Genomic DNA, 24,389 nt, shown 5'->3' with positions numbered 1-24,389 from the left:
AACGCAACACCTCTTTTGAATTTTCCACCTTCTTCAACTTTTAAATGTTTTCAAATTCAGCATGAACTAAATTTGTCTCAATGCTAAGTTGAAACTAATTAACTACTTTATTAACTGGTAAGGTTTTTTTTAAAGGGAGCATTCTGGAGGAGTAGAACTCTCCGGGGGTAAGCCGCCCTTGTTATGTAACTAGACTGCAGACTAGTCGTATGTTCTCATCAGCACCCAGATGAGCCTGAAATCTCAGCAGGTGACAGGAAATAATCGCTTAGGGATTCCCTTTGGCCTAACGTAGTTTTATATGATGAAGAAAGTGGAGTAAGAAAGATAAGATCTCTCCACCACTTCTAGTATGCTATCCTGGGGGTGTGACCTTGCTGGAGCAATGGGTTAAATGATATAGAATAATAGTGGCATGACCAGGAAGGAAAGAGTTTGAAGGTGGAGCTTGATTTCTTGGGTTTGTAGGGGAGGAAAAACTCTTCCTTGACTCTCTTGAGGTCCCTGGCTGGACCTGAAAATTAAACTAACAAAGACAAATTAACAGAGAAAAGCATACAAATTTATTTAATTATGTTTTACATGGCACAGGAGCCTTTATAAGGAAGTGAAGATCCAGAGAAACGGTTAAGCCTGAGTGTTTTTATTCTAGGTTTGATGAAGAGTAGAAAGTTGTGGGAAATCATGATAGGAGACATAAAGGATATGAGCTAAGGGTAGTAAACGGGGGGAAACAGCAAGCCTGTGCTTTCGGATTCCTCTCAGTATCCCCCCATCTTTGGAGATAAGGGTGTTCCTTTCCTCCAAGTATAAGGAGGACACCTCTCACATGAGAGTCTTACAACCTGCTTCGGGGTAGAAAGGGAAGTGAGTCCTTCCTATACTTGCCATTTCTCAGATTCCTTCAGCTTAAAATAATTATTCTGTCAAAGTGGCATATTTTGGGGTGACATATCCTGATTCTCTTTACTTTCTGATTTTGCTTCCTGTTAGCTGAGGAGTGTACTCCAAGGGTAATTTGTGAGTGGTTATTGTATTCTTGCTTTGTCCTTCTCAGAATGACGTTTTTAACTCTTCCCAGTTCCCTTGGGAACAAAAACTAGATGTACGTTAAGGGGATAGACCTATCTTTCCTCTAACAGTAGAACATAGAGGTCCATGTTTCCATGATTAACATAGGTGTGGTACAGGCTTAAAGAAAAGTATTATTCACTATGCAAATTCTAAACACAAAATCACAAGTTAAAAGCTCATAATTGAAAGGATGATCAGTTGCTTTACCAGTGTTCTTTGTACTGTAAGAAGTTTGCTTTGTAGTTCCTTTAGCTCATGAGCTCTCTTGTTGCATTTAAAATGCAGTTAAAATGGAATTTGACTTATGAAAATTCAGGTTAAGAAAAGATTTTAATAAGTCCACCTACACATGAAGCAGAATCATGGTTTTTTGTTCAAAGCCCCAGTTGGTTGTCATTTGGAAATAGTAAAGACTTGGATATGTGCTCTTGGTATAAATGCCTGAATTTGGTGTGCCAGAAAATTGTATTATTCTTTGAAATTTAAAAATCTCTCCTCAATGGATAAGTATAATTTAGTTTGTTGATAATATTATTCTTTATAGATTCAGGTTTTCTTTACATTGGGTTAAGGGATGGGCATTCTTCCTGAATAGACAAGACTGAAAGTTTCTAAGTCCAGAATTGTGGTTAGCAATAAGGATCTGGAAATTAAATATACTCAGGTCATGCAAATGTATGTAAACTAAGGAAGTATAGTCTGTAGGCAGCGAACTTGGGGAAATGAGAGTCAATTACATGAAAAGTTTCTTTTCCTTTCTTTAAATAGCTTTCAGGTTTAGAGGCATACTTAGGAAAATGTTTTAACCATGAAAACTGCTTTGTTCAAGACTTAGGTCTTGACAAAAGCATGTGGGTCTGCGTATTACTTTGCTTAAGAGATGGTTGGTAGTGATGGGGGGGGAGAGAAAGGATTCAAATGTATTTCAGCAGCTTTGCAGGATACGGCAAAGCCAAGAAAATAGCCATGCTGTGTGTCTTAAAGGGCCCTAGCCTGGGTATTTCACCTTGAAAGGGTATTAGCATTGGAAGTCTGTGATCATGTCAAACATTTGAAATTGAAGGTGGCTGTTGAAAATAATTCTTAACATAACTGGATTCTAGAAGTCTTGTTGGTGATGAAGTAAGTGGAGGGAACAGGAAATGATCTGTTTGCCATCGCTTGAGCCACAAAGCCAAGAAACTTAGTGTTTGGGAATGGAGACTTTAAAAGGCAACAATATTGGGAAATGTTTGATAATTCAAATCAAAGAGGCTTTTTGTGAAAAGTGCAAAAGGACTGTATACATGGGAATATGTACATATCGTTGAATTTTTGCTTTTAATGTCTCTTGCCACAGTTACAATTGAAACTTTTGATTACTTCAGTAGCCACAGGTCATATAATGATTTTTGCCAAACTGTAAGCCTAGGCAACTTAAGTACATGTCTCATGTAAACAGTCTTATTCTGTGAGTTTGTCTTGTTGCTTGTATTTCTGTCCTTTGAAATCAAGTTTTAGAACCTTTGGGGGGAAGTTCATGGACAACCAATAGCTCTTTCTAGTACATGAACATGGCTCACATTTCTGTGGGTAGATTACAAATGTTGCACTGTATAAATTCATCTGGACTATCAGGTAAAAAAAAAATACAGTATGATTTGGCTGCCAAAGAACATCTATTACCTCTGCACACTTATGCTGCTAACAAATGAACACTTCAACAAGGCAGCCTCTGAGAGATAGGCAGCTTTTGGTAAAAAACCAAGTGAACAGGAAATGTTTTTCTTGGAGGATTTTAATAGAGAATATTAAATGATTTGTGGTGGATTTTATTTTCCTGAAGCACCTTCTACAACCCGAAATTCAGTCGTATATTGTGCTAAGGGATGGGTGCACTGACCTTGTCAAAAAAGTGAGCAAGGATTTCATTTGACTTTGTTTTCTTAGTTCACAATACTCATGTATATCTGGATCTCTAACCTTGGCTTTTTATTACTCTGTAATCCTAGGCAGTCATTCACTGTGAAAACACTCGTGTTTCTCTTTTTTCTTTGTATTTGTTCATTTGAAAAGCCTTTCAAAAGGAATTGCAGCCTGCATGTGATTATAGCTATCAGTAGCACTTAAACTAACTGCTGAGATGAAACTTTTCTTTGGGGGCCCTGCTAATTTCAGATATCAATAGAAAAAGAAAAATTTTCCCCATTAAAACACCCGACTTTACTAATTGGTAGCTGCTCTTTGGGTTGAGCTAGATTCCTCAGGGATGGCATTTGACAGACTAATTTTTGACATTTTAATTTGACAAGAAACAATTCAGGGAAACAACTTAGGCATGTGCCTAAAGTCTTCTCTTGCGATGATTGTGATACTCAGTGCAGGGAATGCCTTTGAACGTCTGCAGCACTTTGTAAACCCTGTGATCCATTTAATATGATAGCTCAAGCTCCTTGGCAGGTGTTTTCATAGGAGCTTCACCTAAAATACTCCTACACAGTTGAAAGAATTTTTTCTGTAGATGTTAGGATGTGGGGCTAATGCAGTAAATACTAATCTTTGTGACAAAAACAGTGTTCCATAAGGACAATAAATTTAGGTATAAAATGTGTAAATTTTTTGGCCTCTTTTCTTTAACTATGTTATAATCTACATCTTTCTAACTCAGAACTATTATTTGCTTTAAAAATTTTCCCCATGGCATTTGAAAATGGTGGAAGAGACTAATTTCAGTACAAGTTATTTGGTGTGTATCTCTTTCTATATAATGGAAAATTTACATTTTTAAATAGAGAAGTTAAAGGTTGAAGAAAATATAGAGTGCATACACAATACATAAGCATGCATGCTAATTTATTTCTGAAAAATTATCTTAGAAACCTGCGTTTCTCCAAGTATTTTGGAGAATATTTAAGGGCCAAATTGAAACCGAAGCATGTGTTTGAAAAATATCTGCTGACAGAAGCCTGGTTTCTATGCCTGGGAAATAGGTGAAAGAACAGAAAAGAGTGCTTTTTAGTTTCTTCTTTGTGTGTGTGTTTCTAATATGTGAGGTTTTGCTTTTTAGCCAGTAGATAAGGTTAGAAATGGATACTCTCAAACTTGCTCATGATGGTAGTGATTTATTCCAGGTGAGGAAAATGCATTCATTTCACTACCAATGTATCCCCCTGAGATTGGGGTGGGCAGATGATTTGGAGAAGTAGACTGCTTAGGGTCGATTGGTTATGTTCTGTTACTTCTTTACAAGTCATTATTACTTTGTATCCTACATAATTTAGCGGAAAAAAAATGTTTTCATAGATTTGCCAGTCATATATGTGTATGTGTGCACTTGCTCACTCTCTCTTTCCTGAAAACATTTATCTGTTTCCCTTCCCTTCCCTTCCCTTGCCTTCCCTCCCTCCCTTTCTCTCTTCTTTTTTTTTCCCTCCCATTTAAATAAGGGAAAAAGAAGGAAAACATCTTTCATATCATTGTTAAGAATGCCTATGACTATAAATTTGTTTTGTTTCATAAAGACTTATTTAAATCACTTTTATATCTATTTTTAGTAAAATCACTTATGACATCTAGCAATTCACTGTTTATAATTTCTCATAAAGAAGAAACACCACTATTCAGTTTTCCTCTAGGAATAAAAAGTCAATGTTACATTAACACATGTACACTGGAGTTTGTATTCTAACATCTTTTTGTTTTTGTTTTTTTTAACTTTCAGATGAAAATGATGTTGGAATATGACACCAGGTGTGTGATGTGAAACATTAATATTACTTTAGAGATTGTAATTTTACTTCTAATTGTCCTAAGTTTGAGTTACTACACTAGAAATTAACAGGAAAAATTCACTGGAGCCCTTTGATATAAAATGTATTTTCAGAACAACATCAAATCATTTAAAATTTACTTTGGAATGGACACTTCATACTTAAAACAAACTTAAGGGAAATGAAATAATTTTAAAAGTTCTTTCAGCCATTGTGCACAGTTACTGTTGGATGTGATTGCTAGCACTGGGGAAACAGGAAGTCTGTAGTTTAAATTCTTCAGGATCAGATTATATCGCAGATTTTCTTTACACATGGTGTTAAGTACATATTAAGTGACTGCTATAACTTTCTTTTCCTTTCTTACCTTTGGGAATCTCAAGAACACAGGTTTAGCTTTCTTCTTATTTGTGTTATCTTTATATTTGTTTTTAATTTTCAAGAGTTTGTACCTTCAAGCTACAGCATGACTAAGTATCCGAACAACCTTCTAACTTTCTTTAGTATATTGTGTTTTAAAAATTGTATAAATATCTACTGGCCAGGTTTTAAGAATTTGGGGCAGGAAACTTTATGAAGGGATAGGGGAGATGTCATTACTTTTAGGTAAGATTAGACCAGGAGATGATGTTTTTTCTTTTGTTAGTTTTGGGATCTTTTTCCCCCCACTTATGATTTCATCTTAGCATTGTTGAGATAAAATACATTTGTTGTTCATTGGGCCAAAATAAGGCCCAACAATTAAGATTTAAAATTGCCAGGGATACCAAAAGAGATATTAGAAGATTTTAAGTTTTAGAGAATGTTCAGTGACTTTTAATAAGCATAGGCTTAATTAAAGAGGTTGCGGTGAATGTCATTAACTAACTAACGTTTAAGTGCCCTAGCTTGTACTCTTGCTTTTTTGTGGAATGAAGAAAAGTGATGACTTAGTATGACTCTTTACAATGACATTGAAAATTATGAGCTATCTGTTTCTGGCTTGTCCTAGTTCTGCTTTTATTTCAGTTGAAATGTATACTAAATCTGATGCCAGCACAAAGCTTGTCCATTTCATGTGTCTGTTTATCATTTGCATGATTTTGAGCAATAAACATTCCTTGACAACAGCATCACACTTTGTTTTTACCAACACTCATCTTTACTCCAAACATGAACACAAATTGGTTTTTATCCATGTTAATGAAAAAAACAAATCCCTCTATTTCAGTGAGTAAAATACAAAGATGAGAAATTACTTGAGCCAGCTGCACAGAGTTGAAGAACAGTACCTTCTAGGTGCTTAGAAGGCAAGACAAGACAATGCAGACTCCAGTGAATTGTTTTAGTTTGAAAATATGCACAATTGTGTGGCAAATTAATACATTTCAGTGGTGTAGCCACAGGGAGTAAAATGTTAAGGAAGAATCCGATTTCTTTGTGCAATAATTGGAAGATCATGCTTGTTCTGGATGCTTCCAAATGTCCTCATTTTGACACTATTTTATTTTAAAATACTGTTAACTTCAAGGAAGTCCTGGCTCTTGTTTGTGCTTTGTCTTTTGAGGTATGAGAGGAAATCAGGTGTTTTGAGGTATCAATCTTTGGCCCAGGGATCCCTTTGTATATTCCAATAGAGTATAAAAACCTAAATGATATTGAATGTTCTTTTCCATGGATGGTTATATCATTAACTATGTACTGTTTATCTGAATGAATCCTGATTTGTTTAGTTTCTGATGTATCTAACCAGATGACTTGACAGTGAATGCTCCTCCCTAAAACAATAACTTGTTCTTATGCTTCTTCGGCATCTCCTGCTTTGAGTTTTCCTCAGAAATCATTACTTTTTCATAGACTCAAATCTGAGGAGAAATAAAGTAGACCATCATGCCAATTATGTTAACCTCTGGGAACAAAAATGCTTATTGATTGACCTTCACAAACAACTTTCAAAAAGCTCCAAAGCTTTCTAATTATTGGGAAAACCTGTGAAAAGATGATTGGGAGGCGAGAAGTGGGCAGAGGGTAGGCATCTAAGTAGAAAGAAGCCTGGCCTAACAGTACAGAGACCAGTTTTTCCTTTTTGAGTCTTAGTTTCAGATGATCTTGATTTAATTTTATTTACCTCTTTGGTTCTTTCTAACCCCACAGGTAAAATGAACAGGGTACTTATGATCCTGACTTCCTTATAGGAGTTAGTAGATCTTAAAGCACTTTTAGAAAGCTATAGATATTATGGAAGTGCAGGAGATTCATATCATTTACTTCAGATTAACTGAAAATGACCCTGAGGAAATAATACTCACTTGTAGACTAAGCAAAGAATTCTATGGCAATTTTTCATCTCTGCATTGAGCCAGTTTGACCAAATTATCAGACAGGATATGGACAGGTGCCATTGCACTCAGCTATTTTCCCTTTTGTGAGAGCTCTGAGTTGAATGTTTCTCTGGGCAGCTTTGAGAATGTTTCTCACTGCAGCTTTTTCTGAGAGTGGCATCTGGCAGTAGATTGATTTAACCAAGTCTGAGGTTTGCTCTTTTCAGAATGTGCTCTCTAGGCAGCTTCTATGTGGCTCTGACATGACCACTACTGCTGCTGCTTTTCCTGCCTTCCAGCACCACATGTGAGGCTAAGGCATTCTGACACCTGCCATTTGGAACCTTTACTTGCTGGAAAATGTCAAGGTTTTCAGACAAGATGAAGACAGATATAACTGATCATTCTTCCCTTTCTCAGGAATAGGCTGAGGGCATTTGTTCATAAATGGATGAATTGCTGAAGTGGTATAGTTCTGTTAGTTTGGAGAGAGGCACACCGATTTTGTACAGAAGAGTCAAAGGTGTTTGTTTATGTGTTCTTATTCACCTTTGTACCTATTTGGCATGATACTAATTTGCTGTTAGTATAAGCAAAGGTTTTAGTGATTACTTTTTTGGATTTTATGGGATAAATGGTAAGAGTTGGGGGCAGGGGGTGCAGTTCTCCTTGCACCTTATTGTTATCAAGAACCTCACTAGGAAATTGCAGATTTTGGAGGATGGGCTTCTGTTATGATCATATTGTCATACAGATACACACACTGATGACTGTTAAATTTTAAATGGCCAGGAGTAAGACCTCCTGCTTGAGGTCCTTGCTGCTGCTGCTTCCTTTTTTTTTTTTCATTGAGCCTTAGTGTTCTAAGACCAGAGGACTGATTGCTAAATAAGGACAGGAAAAGTAGTGTAACCTGCTGAGTTTGTTCCTCCTAGTAGCTGGTATCTAACTGGTTGAAGAAGGGACTTGAACACTGTTATAAAATGAAGGCTTAAAAAACTATTAACATTATTTTGCTTATTCTTACCTTTCAATCTTATGGATAAATTATAATTGGCTGTATGCTCTTGAGTAAACTCTTTCCTTTATTTCTTATATCTTGATCTTTATCTTGGATCTCAGGGCCAGTAACATAACAGAGATGATGATAGCTTAATTTTGTGTAATTTGGGAAAGATGTTCCAATAACTTTAGTTATTTTGAATTGCAAAAAATGTAAAAAGGTTGGATGAGATGGCCTGTAAGTTTTATTAGGAGCCAGACCATGTTGAGAGACTGTGGATCACTTGTGAAACTGTATTCTCTGACATCTCTTTGGACAACTTCTTAAGTGGCTTTGAGTGGCTCAGTGAAAAAAGGAGAATGAGTTTTGGCCAACAGGCTTCTTCCTTGTATTGTAATTTATGAAGACTAGTAGAATAATAAAATCCATCTCCAGCAACTGAAAGGCAATGAGGACTAACGGCTTTTATGTTATGAGCAGGGTCCATGAATTAGAACATAAATATTTGAAAACATTTCATAGCAGAAGCATGGGAATTCTTCAGTATACAAAACTTCTTGCTTTGGGTCCTAGGTTGACTTGAATTATATAAAGAAGGATTGTGGTTGCAAATTTAAATGGGTTTTCTTTATCTTTTAACTGGATCCTTCTTATTGTTATAGTTTTTCCATAAAATCACAAAATCTGTATCTTAGGTCATGGTTATAGAAATAGTGTTCATATAAGCTTCTTTTTTTTATGATTTGTTTTGTTATGATTTGTGGACATGGATAATCATCAAGAGGTAAACGTGTAGTAATTTGGGTTTCACCCTGGAAATGAATCATCTTAATATTGCTTATACCTGAATCAAACATATCCTATATTTTCCTGAAGTATGTTTTATACATTTGCAAGTTATGGTCCTAGACAAGATTTGAATTTTAGCTGCCATCTTTGGCTCCTCTTCACTTAAGGTACAGTAAATTTTCAACAAAGAAAGGGCTGTACTGGTATATGGATTGTTTTAAAATGCCCTGACGTGAAGACTAATAAAAAATAGACAAAAATATCAAAATAAATCAAATGTATCTTTCAGGTAATATGCTCTTTTTCTATAATATCTTCTATGGTGCACCATTTATCTTTATTCCCATTAGTTTGTAAGGTGGACATATTTCTTATATTCTTAAGAACGGTGTCAAAAGCCATGGACTGACCAGAGCTGCTGAAAACGCTGACACAGAGGTCCATGTTCTTTAATGCCAGCATGCCACCCAGTGTTCCCAGGTAGGCCCACCTGCAGCTGAATTTATTCATTCCATAATGTATTAAAGCCAGTTAGTTGCAAGTTCTCTTTTCCCTCTCTCATAAAAAGAGTAAATATGTTTAGGATGGTAGTTATGATAGGCTTTGCTAAAACAAAACAAAACAGAAAAGCAGATACTATGCGTGACATTTACATATTGCTTATGCAGATGGAAACCACTAAGCTTTCACATTTTTCAAGGGTTTACTATTTCTTTTGAATTTTTGAGGCTTTTTTGTTGTTGTTGAGAAAAGCCCACATAAAGCACTTTTATTGCAATAATAAAACTTGAAACTCATATGTAGTGTGGAGGTAGGGGAGTAGGCAGCAGTTTCTCTCACCACATCACTACACAGGACAGCAGAGGGGTGAGAGGGAGAAGCCAGGAAACTCTGAGATCAGCAGGGGGAGCTGAGCATCAAAAAACAGGAGATGCTGAAGCTATGATGACCAGCATCATTTTCTTAAGACAACACTCAAGGATTTGTGATGATGGCTGGGCTTTCATGGGTGTTAAGTGTCTACAAACAGCGCCTTCAATTTAACTTTTGATTAAAGTTCTTAAAATTTAGGAAGTGGAGCTTGGATAGCTATGAAATTACAAAAGTCCTGAATATCCATTAGAAAAACCACAGGATGGGAAGAAAAAAAAAAGCCAGGCCATGAAGAAGGCTTCAGAGGTCCCTGCTAGCCCAGGGACAGACCCTGTAGTGTCCAGCATCTCAATGAAAATGATCTGCTTTCAAAAGGCAGAGGGTTAAGGGGAGGGTGGGGTGGGGCAGTGGAGGCCACTTTAGTTTGGGGTCAGGCTTTTCATTCAACCCGAGGACATCTCTCAACTTGGAGAGTAATTCGGCCCTCAAGAGCGCCTCAAATCAGCTATGGCTCTGCAGCGCAGCAGCCAGAATGTTTAATATATATATATATAATAGATAAAACTTTCATCCAAAATAAAATAAAAAAGATTCTTGCACCCCACACACCAGTTCCTATTCTGAAGTCAACCCATTACTTGTGCTGTTAACACTTGACTAGTACTTAACTGGAAACCTAGATCCAAAGGACTGAAACTCAGTCTTCACCCCAAAACGAAAACAAACTAAAATGAGTAACTCGAGGTTTATGTAATGTAGTTCAGCTCAACATACATACCAGGAGAAAGGGGAAGAGCAAAGCTGGTGACAGAACACATTCAGCCAAGGAAGATGCTTATACAAAGAGTGTAGTGGAATTTCAGGAAAAGCTCCATATGGACTTGCTGTGCGCATCTGGAGGCGCCCGATCCTTCCATGGCACATCCAAGAACGGGGAGCTCAGGGAGGAGGCCGTTCCTGTCATTCCAGTTTTAGAAGCTCCACGTCAAAGATGAGAGTGGCATTTGGTGGGATGACGCCTGGGTGCCCAGCGGCACCGTATGCATAGTCTGGGGAGACAGTCAGTTTGGCTCTCTGACTCAAGCTCATCTGGGCAACCCTTTCTTCCCAGCCTCAGATCACCTCCTTCTTGCCCAGCACAAACTTAAAGGGCTTGTTTCTGTCCCTAGAGGAATTGAATTTCTTTCCATCTTCAAGCATCCAGGTGTAGTGCACCACGCAGGTCTGGCCGTGCTTGGGGAAGGTGTGCCAGTCTGTGGGGGAGATCGTCTCCCCCCTCCACTGCCATGGCGGAGGAGGCGGCGGACGCTGGGCGGCGCGACGTGTGGAGTGGACAGAAAGTGGGCCTGGCGGCGCCGCCCCTCTACCTTATCCCATTGCGCAACGGCTCCGCACGCGCGCGCCGCCGCATGCCCCACCTGAGGCTTTAGAACACTGGCTCTCAAAAGTGTAGTCCTAGACTTCATCAGTGTTTAAAACTTTTATGTTTCAAAAGACCATTAGGAAAATGAAAGGACAAACCAAAAATTTGGAGAAAATATTTGCAAATCATGTATCTGATGCAGGACTTGTATTTAGAATACATAAAAACACTTGTAAGTCAATAATGAGACAAGCCAAATAAAAATGGGCAAAGATTTGAACAGATATTCTACTAAAGAAGATTAGGAAAGGCCAACAAAGGCATTGAATAAATGTTCACATCATCAATGACTTAAAAATGTAAAATAAGCCAGAAGTACATACCACTTCATAACCACTAGAATAGTTGTCAAAAAGGCAACAGCAAGTATTGTCAAGGAAATGAACAAACTGGAGCCCTTATTCGTTGTACTTAGGCAGTTTCTTAAAAAATTAGACATGAATTTACAACCCAGCATTTCCACTCCTGGGAATCTATCCAAGAGAAATGAAACATAAGTCTACACAAATATTTGTAAATGAATGTTTATAGCAGCATTATTCATAATACCAGAAAACTTGGACCAACCCCAAATTCTATCAACTGGTGAATGGATAAACAAAATGTGGTATTTCTAGAACAGTGGAATACTATTCAGCAATAAAAAAGAAGTACTCATACTATAGCATGAATGAATCTCAAAAACATTATGCTAAGTGAAGAAGCCAGACAGAAAAGACCACATATTTTATGATTCCATTTATATGACATGTCCAGGCAGGTGAATGTATAGAGACAAAAAGTAAATTAGTGGATACCTAGGGTTAGAGATGGGAATGAGGACTGCAAATGGGCACAAAGGATCTTTTTGGGATGGAAATGTTCTGAAATTGGATTTTGGTGATGATTGTACAACATTTGCTCAAAGTCATTGAATTGTATACTTAAGATGGGTGAACTTTATGAAATGTAAGTTATACCTTAATAAGACTTTAAAACCTATATGGTCCCAGCAGCATCAGCATCACCAGTGAACTGGTTAGAAATGCAAATGCTCAGCGCCAGTGAAGCAGAAGCTCTGGGGGTGGAGCCTGGCAATCTGTGTTTTAACAACCTCCAGCAGATTCTGATGTAGGATTAAGTTTGATAACCACTTGAGAATCAAGGAAGGTTAAATGGAGATGTGAGTAGTTTTGGTACAGCTTATGTACATTCAATCTACCCTGTTACTGTAACTGTAGGAAAGGTTTGAATTAAGGACTGTTGTAGTAGAGTTAAAGAAAATTACAGGGCAATGGGAGTAAAAATAAACTGGCCTTTCATGTTCTTGATATGCCCCTATGAGAAGCTTTATGATTGTGATGTTTGTGTACCACATATATTAGTAAATTCCTGTGTTCTTTTAGGCTTGCTGTTACTTAACGAACATAGCATAAACAGGTTCATTTGCCATAACGACAGTGGAAGTTTAGATCCTTGAAAGGAATTATTTCTCCTAAATATTTACACAGTGTAATATAGCAGAGCCAGAAATGTGCAGTGATCCCAAGAAAGTAAAGATCTGACCATAGATAAAGAAGTAAATGGAGCAGCCAGCTGAACTGAACAACTCATTCTCTCCCTCCATCTGTTCAGTGTACTTTTGAAAACCACGATTAGAAAAAGTGGTTGATCTGGAGTCGTCATCTTACATTTGTCCTGTGCTTTCAGAGTTTGTTTGGTTTTTTTTCCCCTAGCATTATCTGGGTGGCCAAAAGAAATTCTAAAGTTTGAGGCTGCCCCAGAAAAGAGCCTGATGATTCAAACTGGAGACTGCTGGTTGGTGAATGTGTTAAGTGAAGTTTGTAGATAGGGTCCCTTAAGTGGGGTGGGGGGGGGAGCGGGCGGTGATGACTTCTGCAGAGGTATAAGTTCACGTCAGAGGAAAGTAGAGGTTGGCAGGGTGGGGGGTGGGAGGCAAAAACAAACATCAGACAAGGGAGAAAAAGAGGAGTGAGTAACAGGATGTGAAAACTGATAAAACGTACATGATTTATTTGTGGAGTTCACTGAGATTTTTAGCAGTAGCATTTGGAAGAATATTAGGGAATGTAGCACAAACCATTGTTATTTCCAAAACTTTATTCAACTATTCAACTGTAGGTAAAAAGAACTGGGCTGTTAGTTGCTGGCAAAGTGTATCTTGGCTTCTGCCTCTCTCTTTAATTATTTTATTTCTCATTGTCTTTTTCCCTTTGCTTCTCTCCTTTCTTTTTTGTTCTTTCTTAAAACTTTTAATAATTCACATTTATTATTCAGCACTTATTATTAGCAAAATATTAGAATATTATAACCCTCTAAATTAGTAATTCTGATTCTGACTTCTGTTATTGGATGGATAATAAAGGAATAAAATATCTTGCAATAAGTTTCATTCTGAAAAGTCTATGCCGTAGCAGTCTGAATTCCACTTATTTATTAGTGGATAAATTCCTATAGATGTACTTAAGCTTAAAAAAAAAATAGGAGGGATAGAAAAGAAAAAGATAAACTTCTCCCTTTGTAAGAAAACTCTGCAATTCGTACTCTTAGATTTATATCTAAATGTAGAGTTGCATTTGAACAAGAATAAACAAACACAGATAATATGTTATTCTATGAGTAAATACAAGCTGAGTACCTAAAAATTTGAGTTTTGGAGTTAACTGCAAGAATCAGAAGAAGCATACTTTTTGGTATGTTTGGGGCAGTAAGGATGGCAGGTAGGTTGACATCATGTTCTTTAAATCAGGACATTTCAAAATGTTGACGAAAGCACAAAAATTAGATCAGTATTTCTTCCTTGCCCTCTTAGTTTTTGGGAACTTGTTAGTAGCGAACGTGGAATGTTTACAGTACTGCTGCAAACAACAGCCTTTTTCACAGTTAGTGTTCCGCTCCTTTTTTTTTTAAATTAATTTAATTTTTTTGGCTGCGTTGGGTCTTCACTGCTGCACGTGGGTCCTCTCCAGCTGCGGCGAGCAGGGGCCACTCCTCCCTGCGGTGTGCGCGCCTCACATTGCGGTGGCCTCTCCCATTGCGAAGCACAGGCTCCAGGTGCACGGGCTTCAGCGGTTGTTTCTCACGGGCTCCAGAGCGCAGACTCAGCAGCCGTGGTACACGGTCTCAGCTGCTCCGGGGCATGTGGGATCCTCCCGGACCAGGGCTCGAACCCGTGTCCTCTGCATTGGCTGGCAGACTCTCAACCACTGTGCCACCAGGGAAGTCCCAGTGTTCTGCTCTTCAAGCCTGCTTTTCGTGTCTTGGTTCAGTGGGGCCCTTGTCCTTGTGCCTAGTCTAACACCACTTAGGCATCAGGCCTTGTGGTTGGTTGCTCCTGTGACTTTTTTCCTTGAGCTCCCTTTAGTGGTATTGTGCAGTACTTGTAACAACTTCATGTTGGACTCAAACATAGATGGGGGAAAAAAAAATAAAGGAGGGATTTTTGTTTTTAAAAGGAAAACAGAAGACAGTGAAGGGAAGGGAGAAAGAAAATAAAAGGAATGCTTACCCTGGAGAGTGGTGGAGACCGACAATTTCTGCTGGTTCCATTCTTCGTCAGAAACTGCTTCTACCTCAGCAGAGGTACTCAACCTACAAATAGAGAGAAGCTGTCCATCTTTGTCCTTCAGTTTGTTGATTGGCTTTCCCCTTGATGGCATTTGAAGGTACCAGTGATTTTGTCAAATTGAGTGGCCCACTGACAGCAGTAAAAGTGATGTAAGTGTAATATTTTGACACTTGTGGTACATCGTAGCAGCTCAGCATCATTGTGAACATAAACCAGAATCAGATTCTCATGTGGAATGAATACTATTGTTATGTTTATGGCCCAGAAGTGTTGGTAGCTGTTAGTTTGAGGAACCCCAAATTCCAAATTACAGTTCTGTTTGGTAGTTGCTAATTTGGGTTTGTCCTTTTTAGGTTTCTTTTGTGGCTAGAAAGTGTTCATCTGATATGGTATGAGACACTGAAGGAAAAGTAGCCAAGGGAATTCTGTATTGTTGAAATACGGCTCTGTGGATGTGATAAGATGTCGATCCCGGGATATACTCACCCTCTGTTTGGTAGACATTTTAAATTCTCACAGGCTTGTTATGGGTCCTCTGTGTAATTACTGTACCATTGCTAGACTCGTTCTCTTTGGAGAATGCTCATTCTTTGAAAGATAGCTTAGAATTTTTTTTGAAAAACTGTGATAGTTGGAGAATGGCTTCTAACTGGTCTTCCACCAGATGGTGCTAGTGTTACATACCTACATGTATATTTGGTGCTATTGAAATCTTGAGGTGGTGTATTTCTGCTCTTTTTCTTTTTCACCATATTTTGCCTTTAGTGTTTTTTTTTTTTCCACACACACTACTTTCCTGGTATACAACTGTGTCACCTCACACCTTTTCTGTTGTGGGTAGTGAATTGATTGTGCCGTGGTGTTCATGAAGAATAACATGGGGGTTGGATTCACAGGCCAAGGACTAAGTACAACTTAAAAATGTATATTATATGTACTTTCTTATAAAATTTTTCATTGTGCATTTGCTTTTTATATGACCTGTATGTACAAATCGAGAGCTGTTCTTGACCTTTCTTTCATGTTATAAAACAATATCATAAAATATTATTATTTGAGGTCTCCTAAGAGTCATGTTGGAAGTTATTACTAACAAATGATATATTTACCCACATTTAAGTTCAAAATAACTTTGATAACTTTAAAAGAAAGTTTGGTAAAAAAAAAAAAAAATGTTGGCTATTATGCAATATTGGATCTCCTGGCCAGGTAAATAATGGTCATTTCTTTTTACAAATAAATATTATAGTTATTGCAGAAAAATTTAAAGAAATAAGAATTCTTTTAAAGGAATAACTCATAGTTAAGTACTATTAATATTAACATAAACCTTTTTTTCTTTTGTATATACCTATATTTTAAAAATATCAAAGTTGGTCTCATGTCTTAGTTTTATAACCAGCCTTTCTACTTAATATATTACAACAGTAATTTTTAATGACAGTGTAGGTTTTCATTAAAGAACTCTTTAATGATAGGCATTTTGGTTTCAGTTTCTTTTGGTCGGAGCTATGCTGTGATGAATAACGCTGTTTAATTTTTTGTGTGAATTAAAATTTCCTTCATATAAATTCTTAAAAATATAATAGCCAGTTCAGAAAGAATGCATATTCTTGTGACTTTTAATCTATATTTTCAAATTACCATCCAAAAGAGTTTTACAGTTTAAATATCTTTAATAGTATAGAATTTTATTTGTTTCCCTGCATCCTTATCATCACCAGATTACCTTAGATTTTATTTATTTTTAATTAAAAAAAATTTTTTTTTGGCTGTGCACATGGCTTGCGGGATCTTAGTTCCCCAACCAGGGATCGAACTCGTGCCCCCTGCACTGGAAGCGTGGCGTCCTAACCACTAGACTGCCAGGGAATTCCCACGTTAGTTTTTAAAGTGACTAGGTATTGCTCATTTGAGGCTCCCTGAAATGACAATTCATCACTAAATAAAGGAATTTAAAATTGCTTTGATTTTTTTTTAGAAATAAGTATCCTTTAAACACTAAATCCTAGAGCCCCTTTTATTTATGGTGGTTTGGTTTTTGGCCTTGTCTCCTATCCCCAAAATACAAACAGCTATCCTTTCATACTTCAAAACAGGTTCTCATATGCAAAGCAAAGAATTAAGATCTACGTTGATTAACTTTTTATAGCATTTTCTGTTACTTGTTGAGAAACTTAGGTCATTTACCTACCCTCTCTTCATATGAACGTTTCTCAGTCTGAAAATTTGGAAGAACTCTTTTTAGATAAATTATTTTTAAAACTTTAGTGAAATGAGCTGTGCATTTAGTATCGGAGCTTTTTAGTACCTATTTTTTTTGGTGGGCAGAAGGAAAAGGAAGCTTCTAGATATTGGTAACACTTAAGCAATTCTAGTATACTTTTATAAAAAATGAAAAACATCAGTTTTTATTAGTTTAAGCAAATATATCCTGGCTGATTTTTGATAGCTTACTAAATATTAATTGTGTTTTCATTTAAGTAGGTTAACTTTGAATTGAATTTTCTTGTTAACATAGGAAGCATGCAATTTATTTTAAAATAAGAAAAACAAAAAAGCTATTTTCATATTTGGGAAATAAGAAGGGGGAGGAGACTCATACAGAGGCTTCAAGCAACCTTGTAAATGAATGTGAAAACTATTAGCCCAATAACTTAAAAAAAACAAACAGCTAGTTTTCCTCTCTCATGAAAAAAATTCTCCCATCTCAATTTGGCAAAAGAAATTGCCATTCTTTTACTGTCAGAATGAATAGGCACTGTAAGAAAAGTACTTGCAAACGTGGTTTTAAAAGATTCATCAACATACAATTTATCTTGGTAGAAGAGACATAAACTGTGGAGATATAAATTCTGTGGTTTAAACATATATTTGTTTAAAAAATAAAGTACGTTATATTGATAAATGATCAGATTTATGTAACAACATTGAATTTTACTTGAGGTAACAAAAATTGGCATTTTTAACTTGGAGAGTTTTTGTTAAAAATTTTTTAATGAATTTAAAAGTAAATGCGTCTATATTGTGGGCATTTCACTTGTTTTTTAGGTTATGAGTGTGTGGTTTATATGTATATATTTTCAAATTAAAAAACCTAGAAAGACTCTAGAAAAGTGCTGAATTAGATAAAGTGCTTTAAAAATTATCAGTTTAATTCTAGAGAATTAGCACATTAACACATAGATCTGGTAAAACGTTAAGTCCAGTGGTAGCTTCTGAAGTGTACTTTCATATATTTAAAGTTTGATATACCGTATGTATCTATTTAGGCATTTGTCTAAACAAACAATTTGAAAGGGCTTCAAGTACTGTAATAATCTCAAAACTTTTGAGTTCAGTTAGAACTGTGTCAGTTAAATTCCCCCAAAATTATAAATTTTACTGAGTCTTGTCTGCTTTATGGCAAAGTAAATAAAATAATCAAATTGCTAAGATTATGAGCCAAATTAGTTTACACCTGAGTGAAATTTGTTTTGTGACATATAATACGTATTAAATGTTAGATATCTGTATTTTGTGCAAAGTTTACTTTTGCTTTCCTCAAAATATGCTAGAGATAATTGGAATAATTTTCTAATAGTTTATTGGGAAACTTCCTAATAAACAGAAAGTGCCTTGTAAAATCTAGCATACTTTCTACTTAATGCCTATCCTTGAACTCTAAATAGGAAAGAAAAAAAGGAAGGGGGGGAAGGTTATAACTTTTGTTCTTAGCAGCTTCTCCTGGAAAAAATCATCACCACTCCCAGCTTGATTTCTTTCATTTAACTCTTGCCACATATACTTCTTATATCCTTATACGTTTTATATTGAAGTAATCAGTGTTGAGCTTTTTCTCTTCATTTAGATTATTTAAGCATTCTGATCTGTGCATGGTACTGAACAGTTTATTGGACCCATGCTGTCTAGTAACTAAAGCATATGAAATTTACTGCATTTTGTATTGATTTAATATTAATGTTAATCTAAAATCTTTGGGTGCAGCGTGTCACATCTGTTTTGTATTCCTCTGTTTAAAAGAAGTGGCAATATGGTATTTGGAGGAATATTTATTATCTGAGTGTTTTTCTTTGCAACAGTTTCCCTCAGTCTTTTGAGAATTATAACTTCCAAGAGACAGTGAATCACCCAGCAAATTCTCAGGTACCCAACTGCTGAAGCCCACAGTTAATGGGAATTTTTATTTACCATTTAAGTTCCTTTGCTCAAATAGAGATAATTTTGGAGGCTTCTGGCAATGACAGAAAATAAATTTGTGGTAAGATTTTTAAAAATATTCTTTTCTCTGCACTTCACAGATACTCTGGTTTTTTAGAAAAAAATTTGTTAGGCTGAGTGTTGTTCATTTGTGTTTGAAACCAAATTTTCCATGGCTGATGGCTGACTATTCTTATTTATCCTAAGTTTCATAAAGGGGTTGGTTTTGTGCTTTGTATATAATATGCACCTCTTATTGTATCATGATGATGCTGTTGATGAGGAACAGGATGAGCAGCCTTGCTTTTCAATTGCAGAGTGTTCATTTTCCCTATTATGAAATTTGGGTTAGTAGATCTTGGTTGCAAAAGATATAAATCTCCTCGTTGCCCCCAAATAATCTTCTCAAGTCTCTGTGGTTTATAATTGTTGTCAAAGTTCAATCAAGAGTTCTTCAAAGAACTCTTTGGAGTAGCAAACTAACCATTTCACATTTTACTTATCAGTGTTGAGTTGTTACAGTGGGGCAATATGTTAAAAGTTATCTGCTCAACTTGTCTCACAATTGAAGTAACTACTGAAGAGCAGAGAATGGGAGAGGTTTCTAAGAGTGGATTAAAAATTAGCACTAACATGTTTCTGCTTTTGATCTAGATGGTCACATGGTAGAGAACCAAAGGTATTGTAAATACTTAAAGTAGATGATGTTTCTTTACGTATAATGTCATAAAGAAAGCCTCTAGTTTTAAAATGTTTGGTAAACTGTACAAATGTCAACCACTATACAACCGTCATCTGTAAGAGAGTGCTGCCATTGTGGATTGTAAAGTATATGGAGCCAAAGAAGAAAGGAACAGGATGATATGTGTGATGCTTTGATTAAAGAAATGATGAAGTGGTTTAACACCTGCCTGAAGTGGTATGTTTCAAGTTCACCAAAAGGATGATTTCAGACCCTCCTGAAAAGAAGTGGGATCCTGTCTGATCCCCTTCCTTTTCACATTGTGGTTGTTAATTATAACCAAGTAATAATAATGGCAGTGTTTATGGCAATGGTTTTTTGTGTATATCCGCATATGCACGTATCCACACACATGTCTGTGCTTCCCAAGATGCTTTAGAATGATTAATTCAGAAGGGAGTCATAAATGTCAGTCAATAATGGATTATAAACACAAGAGGAGCTAAGTATTCTGAAAATTTTGATGTTGGCATCATGGAGGAGTATCCATTGTGTTCATTTAAACAGAAAACGACTGAATGAATTCATTATGGATTTAAGCCTGTGTATTTCCTATGTGTAGAAAACAAGCATTGCTTAATCACTTTATGTTAATGTAAAATTAAGTAGTATAGGTATCATTGAAATATAAAGAGAGTGCTTTGCCCTGCAGTTTTCTTTTCTTATAATACCTAGTCTCATTCATTTATTTTCTTTGGGCAGGTAGAAAGTTTGGAAAATGATATTCCCCTTTTCTTTCTTTTCAGTATCGTCAGTGAAGCAGGAGCATCCGTCTACAGTGTCAGCCCTGAAGCTAATAAAGAGATGCCAGGACTGGACCCTAATTTGAGAAGTGCAGGTAAGAAACTGTGGGTCATCACTAAAGCGTGTGATTTTCATATTTTGGATTTGGATTTGTAGCAAGCAAAATATTTAAATATCCAAGAAATTTTAGAAGATATATTGCAGTCATGTTAGAAAGAAAGTGTTTGATTGGAATAGTACTGGGAATTATGGAAAAGAAGTGGAAGAATACTGCTTTTAAAGAACACTGCATAGTATTCTAGAGTATGGTGAAAAATTAGCCCAAAACATCTTTAGTAAAATTAAATGCTAGAGAGTTAATAGTAAAAACAATAAAATACTCAGTTCTCTTATTATTATTGCAAAATATTACTTATTACAGCTTTTTGTTGGAGGAAAGTAATATATTAACATAAAATATTTAAAGTGCAAATGTATAAACATGCACAGACTTTCAGGCTATAGCTAAATATTTGTTAAATGACCAGTTTCTCTTGCCTTGCTAATAGGAATTGTCATTACTGTATTGTTTAAATCAGCCTGATTTGATTTTAGTTGTATAAAATTGCTTTGATTTCTGTGATGTGGAATAGTTTAAATCTTGTGTGTGAAGAAATTAAAGATACTTTGAGGGCTTCCTGGTGGCACAGTGGTTGAGAATACGCCTACCAATGCAGGGGACACACACCATCTTCCCGGACCAGGAGCCCTGGTCCGGGAAGATCCCACATGCCGCGGAGCAGCTAAGCCCATGCTCCACAAGTACTGAGCCTGCGCTCTAGAGCCTGCGTGCCACAACTGCTGAAACCCACGTGCCACAACTGCTGAAGCCCGCGTGCCTAGAGCCCGTGCTCCGCAACAAGAGAAGCCACTGCAATGAGAAGGCTGCAACGAAGAGTACTGCAATGAAGAGTAGCCCCCGCTTGCTGCATCTAAAAAGAAAGCCTGCACACAGCAACAGAGACCCAATGCAACCAAAAATAAATAAATAAATAAATTTATTTTAAAAAAAGATATTTTGGTACATCTAATGACAATAATTGGTATCACAAGCAAAATATAGATCTGGTCAGAGCATTTTTCTGTGTAATAGGTGGATATTTAGACTGCTTTGTTAGAAATGGCTTGTGTATGTGTGTTTACTGATTTATTATTATTTTTTTAATGGATGTATAGTTGATTTACAATATTATATTAGTTTCACGTGCACAGCGTTGTGATCCAGTATTTTTACAGATTATACTCCATTATAACTTCTTACAAGATAATGGCTATAATTCCCATTGCTATACAATATATCCTTGTTGTTTATCTATTTTATATATAGTAGTTTGTATCTCTTAATCCCCCAATTTGGGGAAATTCCAAATTAGGAGAAATAGACTTTTTGTTTAATTTTTTTTCCTTAAATATTCTCATCAAATTTCCTTGACTGTTCTTGAAATCTACACCTGGTGATATGTATTTGAAAATTTTTGCATTAATCTAAAGTTAAAAACTTCTTTTTTGATCCAAAAGAACTTGTAGTTTCCCTTCAGTTGTTCATTCCATGACACAGTCCCCTGACTAACATGATCATCTTTTCTTTTTTCTTTTTTAAATATTTATTTATTTTATTTATTTATTTTCTTTTAATTTCTTTGGCTGCTTCGGGTCTTCGTTGTGGCACGCAGGCTTCTCTCTAGTTGTGGTGTGTGGGTTTTCTCTCTCTAGTTGTGGCGCTTGGGCTCCAGAGCGCTTAGGCTCTGTAGTTTGTGGCATGCGGGCTCTCTAGTTGAGGCGCGAGGGCTTAGTTGCCCCAAGGCCTGTGGGATCTTAGTTCCCCGACCAGGGATCGAACCCACGTCCCCTGCATTGGAAGGCAGATTCTTTACCACTGGACTACCAGGGAAGTCCCCTAAAATGGTCATCTTTTCAAACTCAGATCCCAGCTCAAAATCTTGCTTCTTCAGTGAAGCTTTTCCCTGTCACATCAACTCAGTGTGGTCTCTGCCTCCTTGCCATGTTCTCTTTTGGTACTTGCCTTGTAATAACAGTAGTAATAATAATAATAGGAGGAGGAATAGGGAGCTGCTAACACTAATCTTTTTTAAGCACTTAATATATATGAAACATTGTGGTAAATACATTACCAGGATTATTTTATTTAATCCTCACAATTGCCCTATGAGTCATTTATTATTCCCACTTTACAGATGAGGAAACCAAGGCTTAAAGAGGCCGCATAGCCAAGTAAGTGTGAACATAATATTTATGAACGTAACTTCTGTAACAAAAGGATACTTTTCTTTATAAAAAGTAAAATTCAGAGCCTGCCAAGTTGGCACTGAAAGGTAATCATCCAACAGGGCATTAGAAAAATATTATATAGGAGGTGGCAGTCCCTCAGACTTCCCTTTGCTAAGGAGGCTGCTATTTCCTCTTCACCACTGGCCCATGTGGGTGCATAACTGCCACAGTATTATAAGGGAACAAGATCACAACATTCTAACAAGATTCTATGAAAATAGGAAATAATAAAAAGGGGAATTGGTATATAGTCCTAATTACTCTGATTTCAAAACCTAGCTGTGTCTTCAGTTTGTGATTCACTGCAGGTGTGCCATTTTTCTTTGTCTTAGCTTGTTTCCACATTGGCAGTGACTATGTTTGACCCATATCAACTCAAAACACCTACCTAGACATTCTGAGTCTTCAAAGTCTGGTCCTGGAAGCAAATATTGAAATTAACTGAGAGTCTCCACTCTTGGCTTTCTAGGCCCCACTTCCATTTCAGTTCCTGTTTTCTCACTAGGAATCTTTCTCTTTCCTAGTGATTGATGCCTGGGATGACTTCATACTTCATCTGAGACCTGACCTATCTGTGGGTGTGGGTTTTACCTTTCAACCCTCCATAAGTTTACCATATCAAATATAACGGAACCTCAACATTCATACAAGTGTTAAACATATGTAAGAAAATGACCTTTATCTTACTACATCTTCTTGACCAGTTTATCAGCTTATTGAAAACAGAAGTTATCCTTATATATGCTTACATTCCCTTCATAATAAATTCATTGTACTGAGACAGTTTAAATTGGATGGATAGAATAGTAGATAGTTGGTATTAAAACGTTTATTATGGATTTCTGATTTAAAATGAAGACTAAATATACCTGTTACTCCTTCACTCTCTTCTGAAATCTCATTAAAATGACAGTAACTTGATAGAATGAAGGCATAAACTTACTAGGACAAGGAGAATGGGAGAGGAGATAACAGCAACAATAGTTTTGAAGCTGGAAACCGGATGAGATCTAGCCAACTTGAGAAAGTGGAATACTGAGACAGCATTGTAGAAAACAGAGCTAACCTGAAATAGATCGTAGAAACCCTAAAGACTCAGGAAATGCACTAAGCACCTTTAGAAGTATCTTGGGAGGGCTGAGAATGGGTCTAAAATAGGAGGATTGATTGAAAGTCTGTGTAAAAAGCAGTGAGATCAAGTTAAACATAGAATATCATATAACCCAGCAATCCCACTCCTTGGTATATACTCAAAAGAATTGAAAACAGGTACTCAGCAAGTACTTGTACACAGATGCTCATAGCAGCACTATTCACAATAGCCCAAAACTGGAAACAACCCAAATGTCTATCAGCAGGTGAATAGATAAACAAAATGTGGTCTATCCATACGATGGAAGAGTATTTTCAGCCATAAGAAAGAATGAAGTAATGATACGTGCTACAACATGGATGAACCTTGAAAACATGCTAAGTGAAAGAAGCTAAACACAAAAGGTCACATATTTTATGATTGCATATATGTGAAATGTCCAGAATAGGCAAATCTGCAGACACAGAGAGCTGATTGGTGGTTGCCAGGGGCTGGGGAGAGGG

General features: G+C 36.6%; 1 protein-coding gene and 1 pseudogene across 1 annotated transcript in view; one reads left to right on the top strand and one right to left on the bottom strand.

The window, feature by feature from the left end:
- The window catches only part of SRBD1 (S1 RNA binding domain 1), a 228,118-nt gene that overhangs the window by 97,180 nt on the left and 106,549 nt on the right, over window positions 1-24,389 (top strand). Inside the window, exon 15 of the mRNA XM_061210587.1 lies at window positions 20,468-20,559. Within this exon, the coding sequence (XP_061066570.1) occupies window positions 20,468-20,559 (92 nt within the window). The remainder of the gene's footprint in view (window positions 1-20,467; window positions 20,560-24,389) is intronic.
- On the bottom strand, window positions 10,679-14,870 carry LOC133074696 (peptidyl-prolyl cis-trans isomerase FKBP1A-like; annotated as a pseudogene).

The sequence above is a fragment of the Eubalaena glacialis genome, chromosome 14 (assembly GCF_028564815.1).
Source record: "Eubalaena glacialis isolate mEubGla1 chromosome 14, mEubGla1.1.hap2.+ XY, whole genome shotgun sequence".
Taxonomy (NCBI): Eukaryota; Metazoa; Chordata; class Mammalia; order Artiodactyla; family Balaenidae; genus Eubalaena; species Eubalaena glacialis.
Note: the sequence above shows the minus strand (reverse complement) of the source record. Positions and strands in the feature narration are given on the sequence as shown.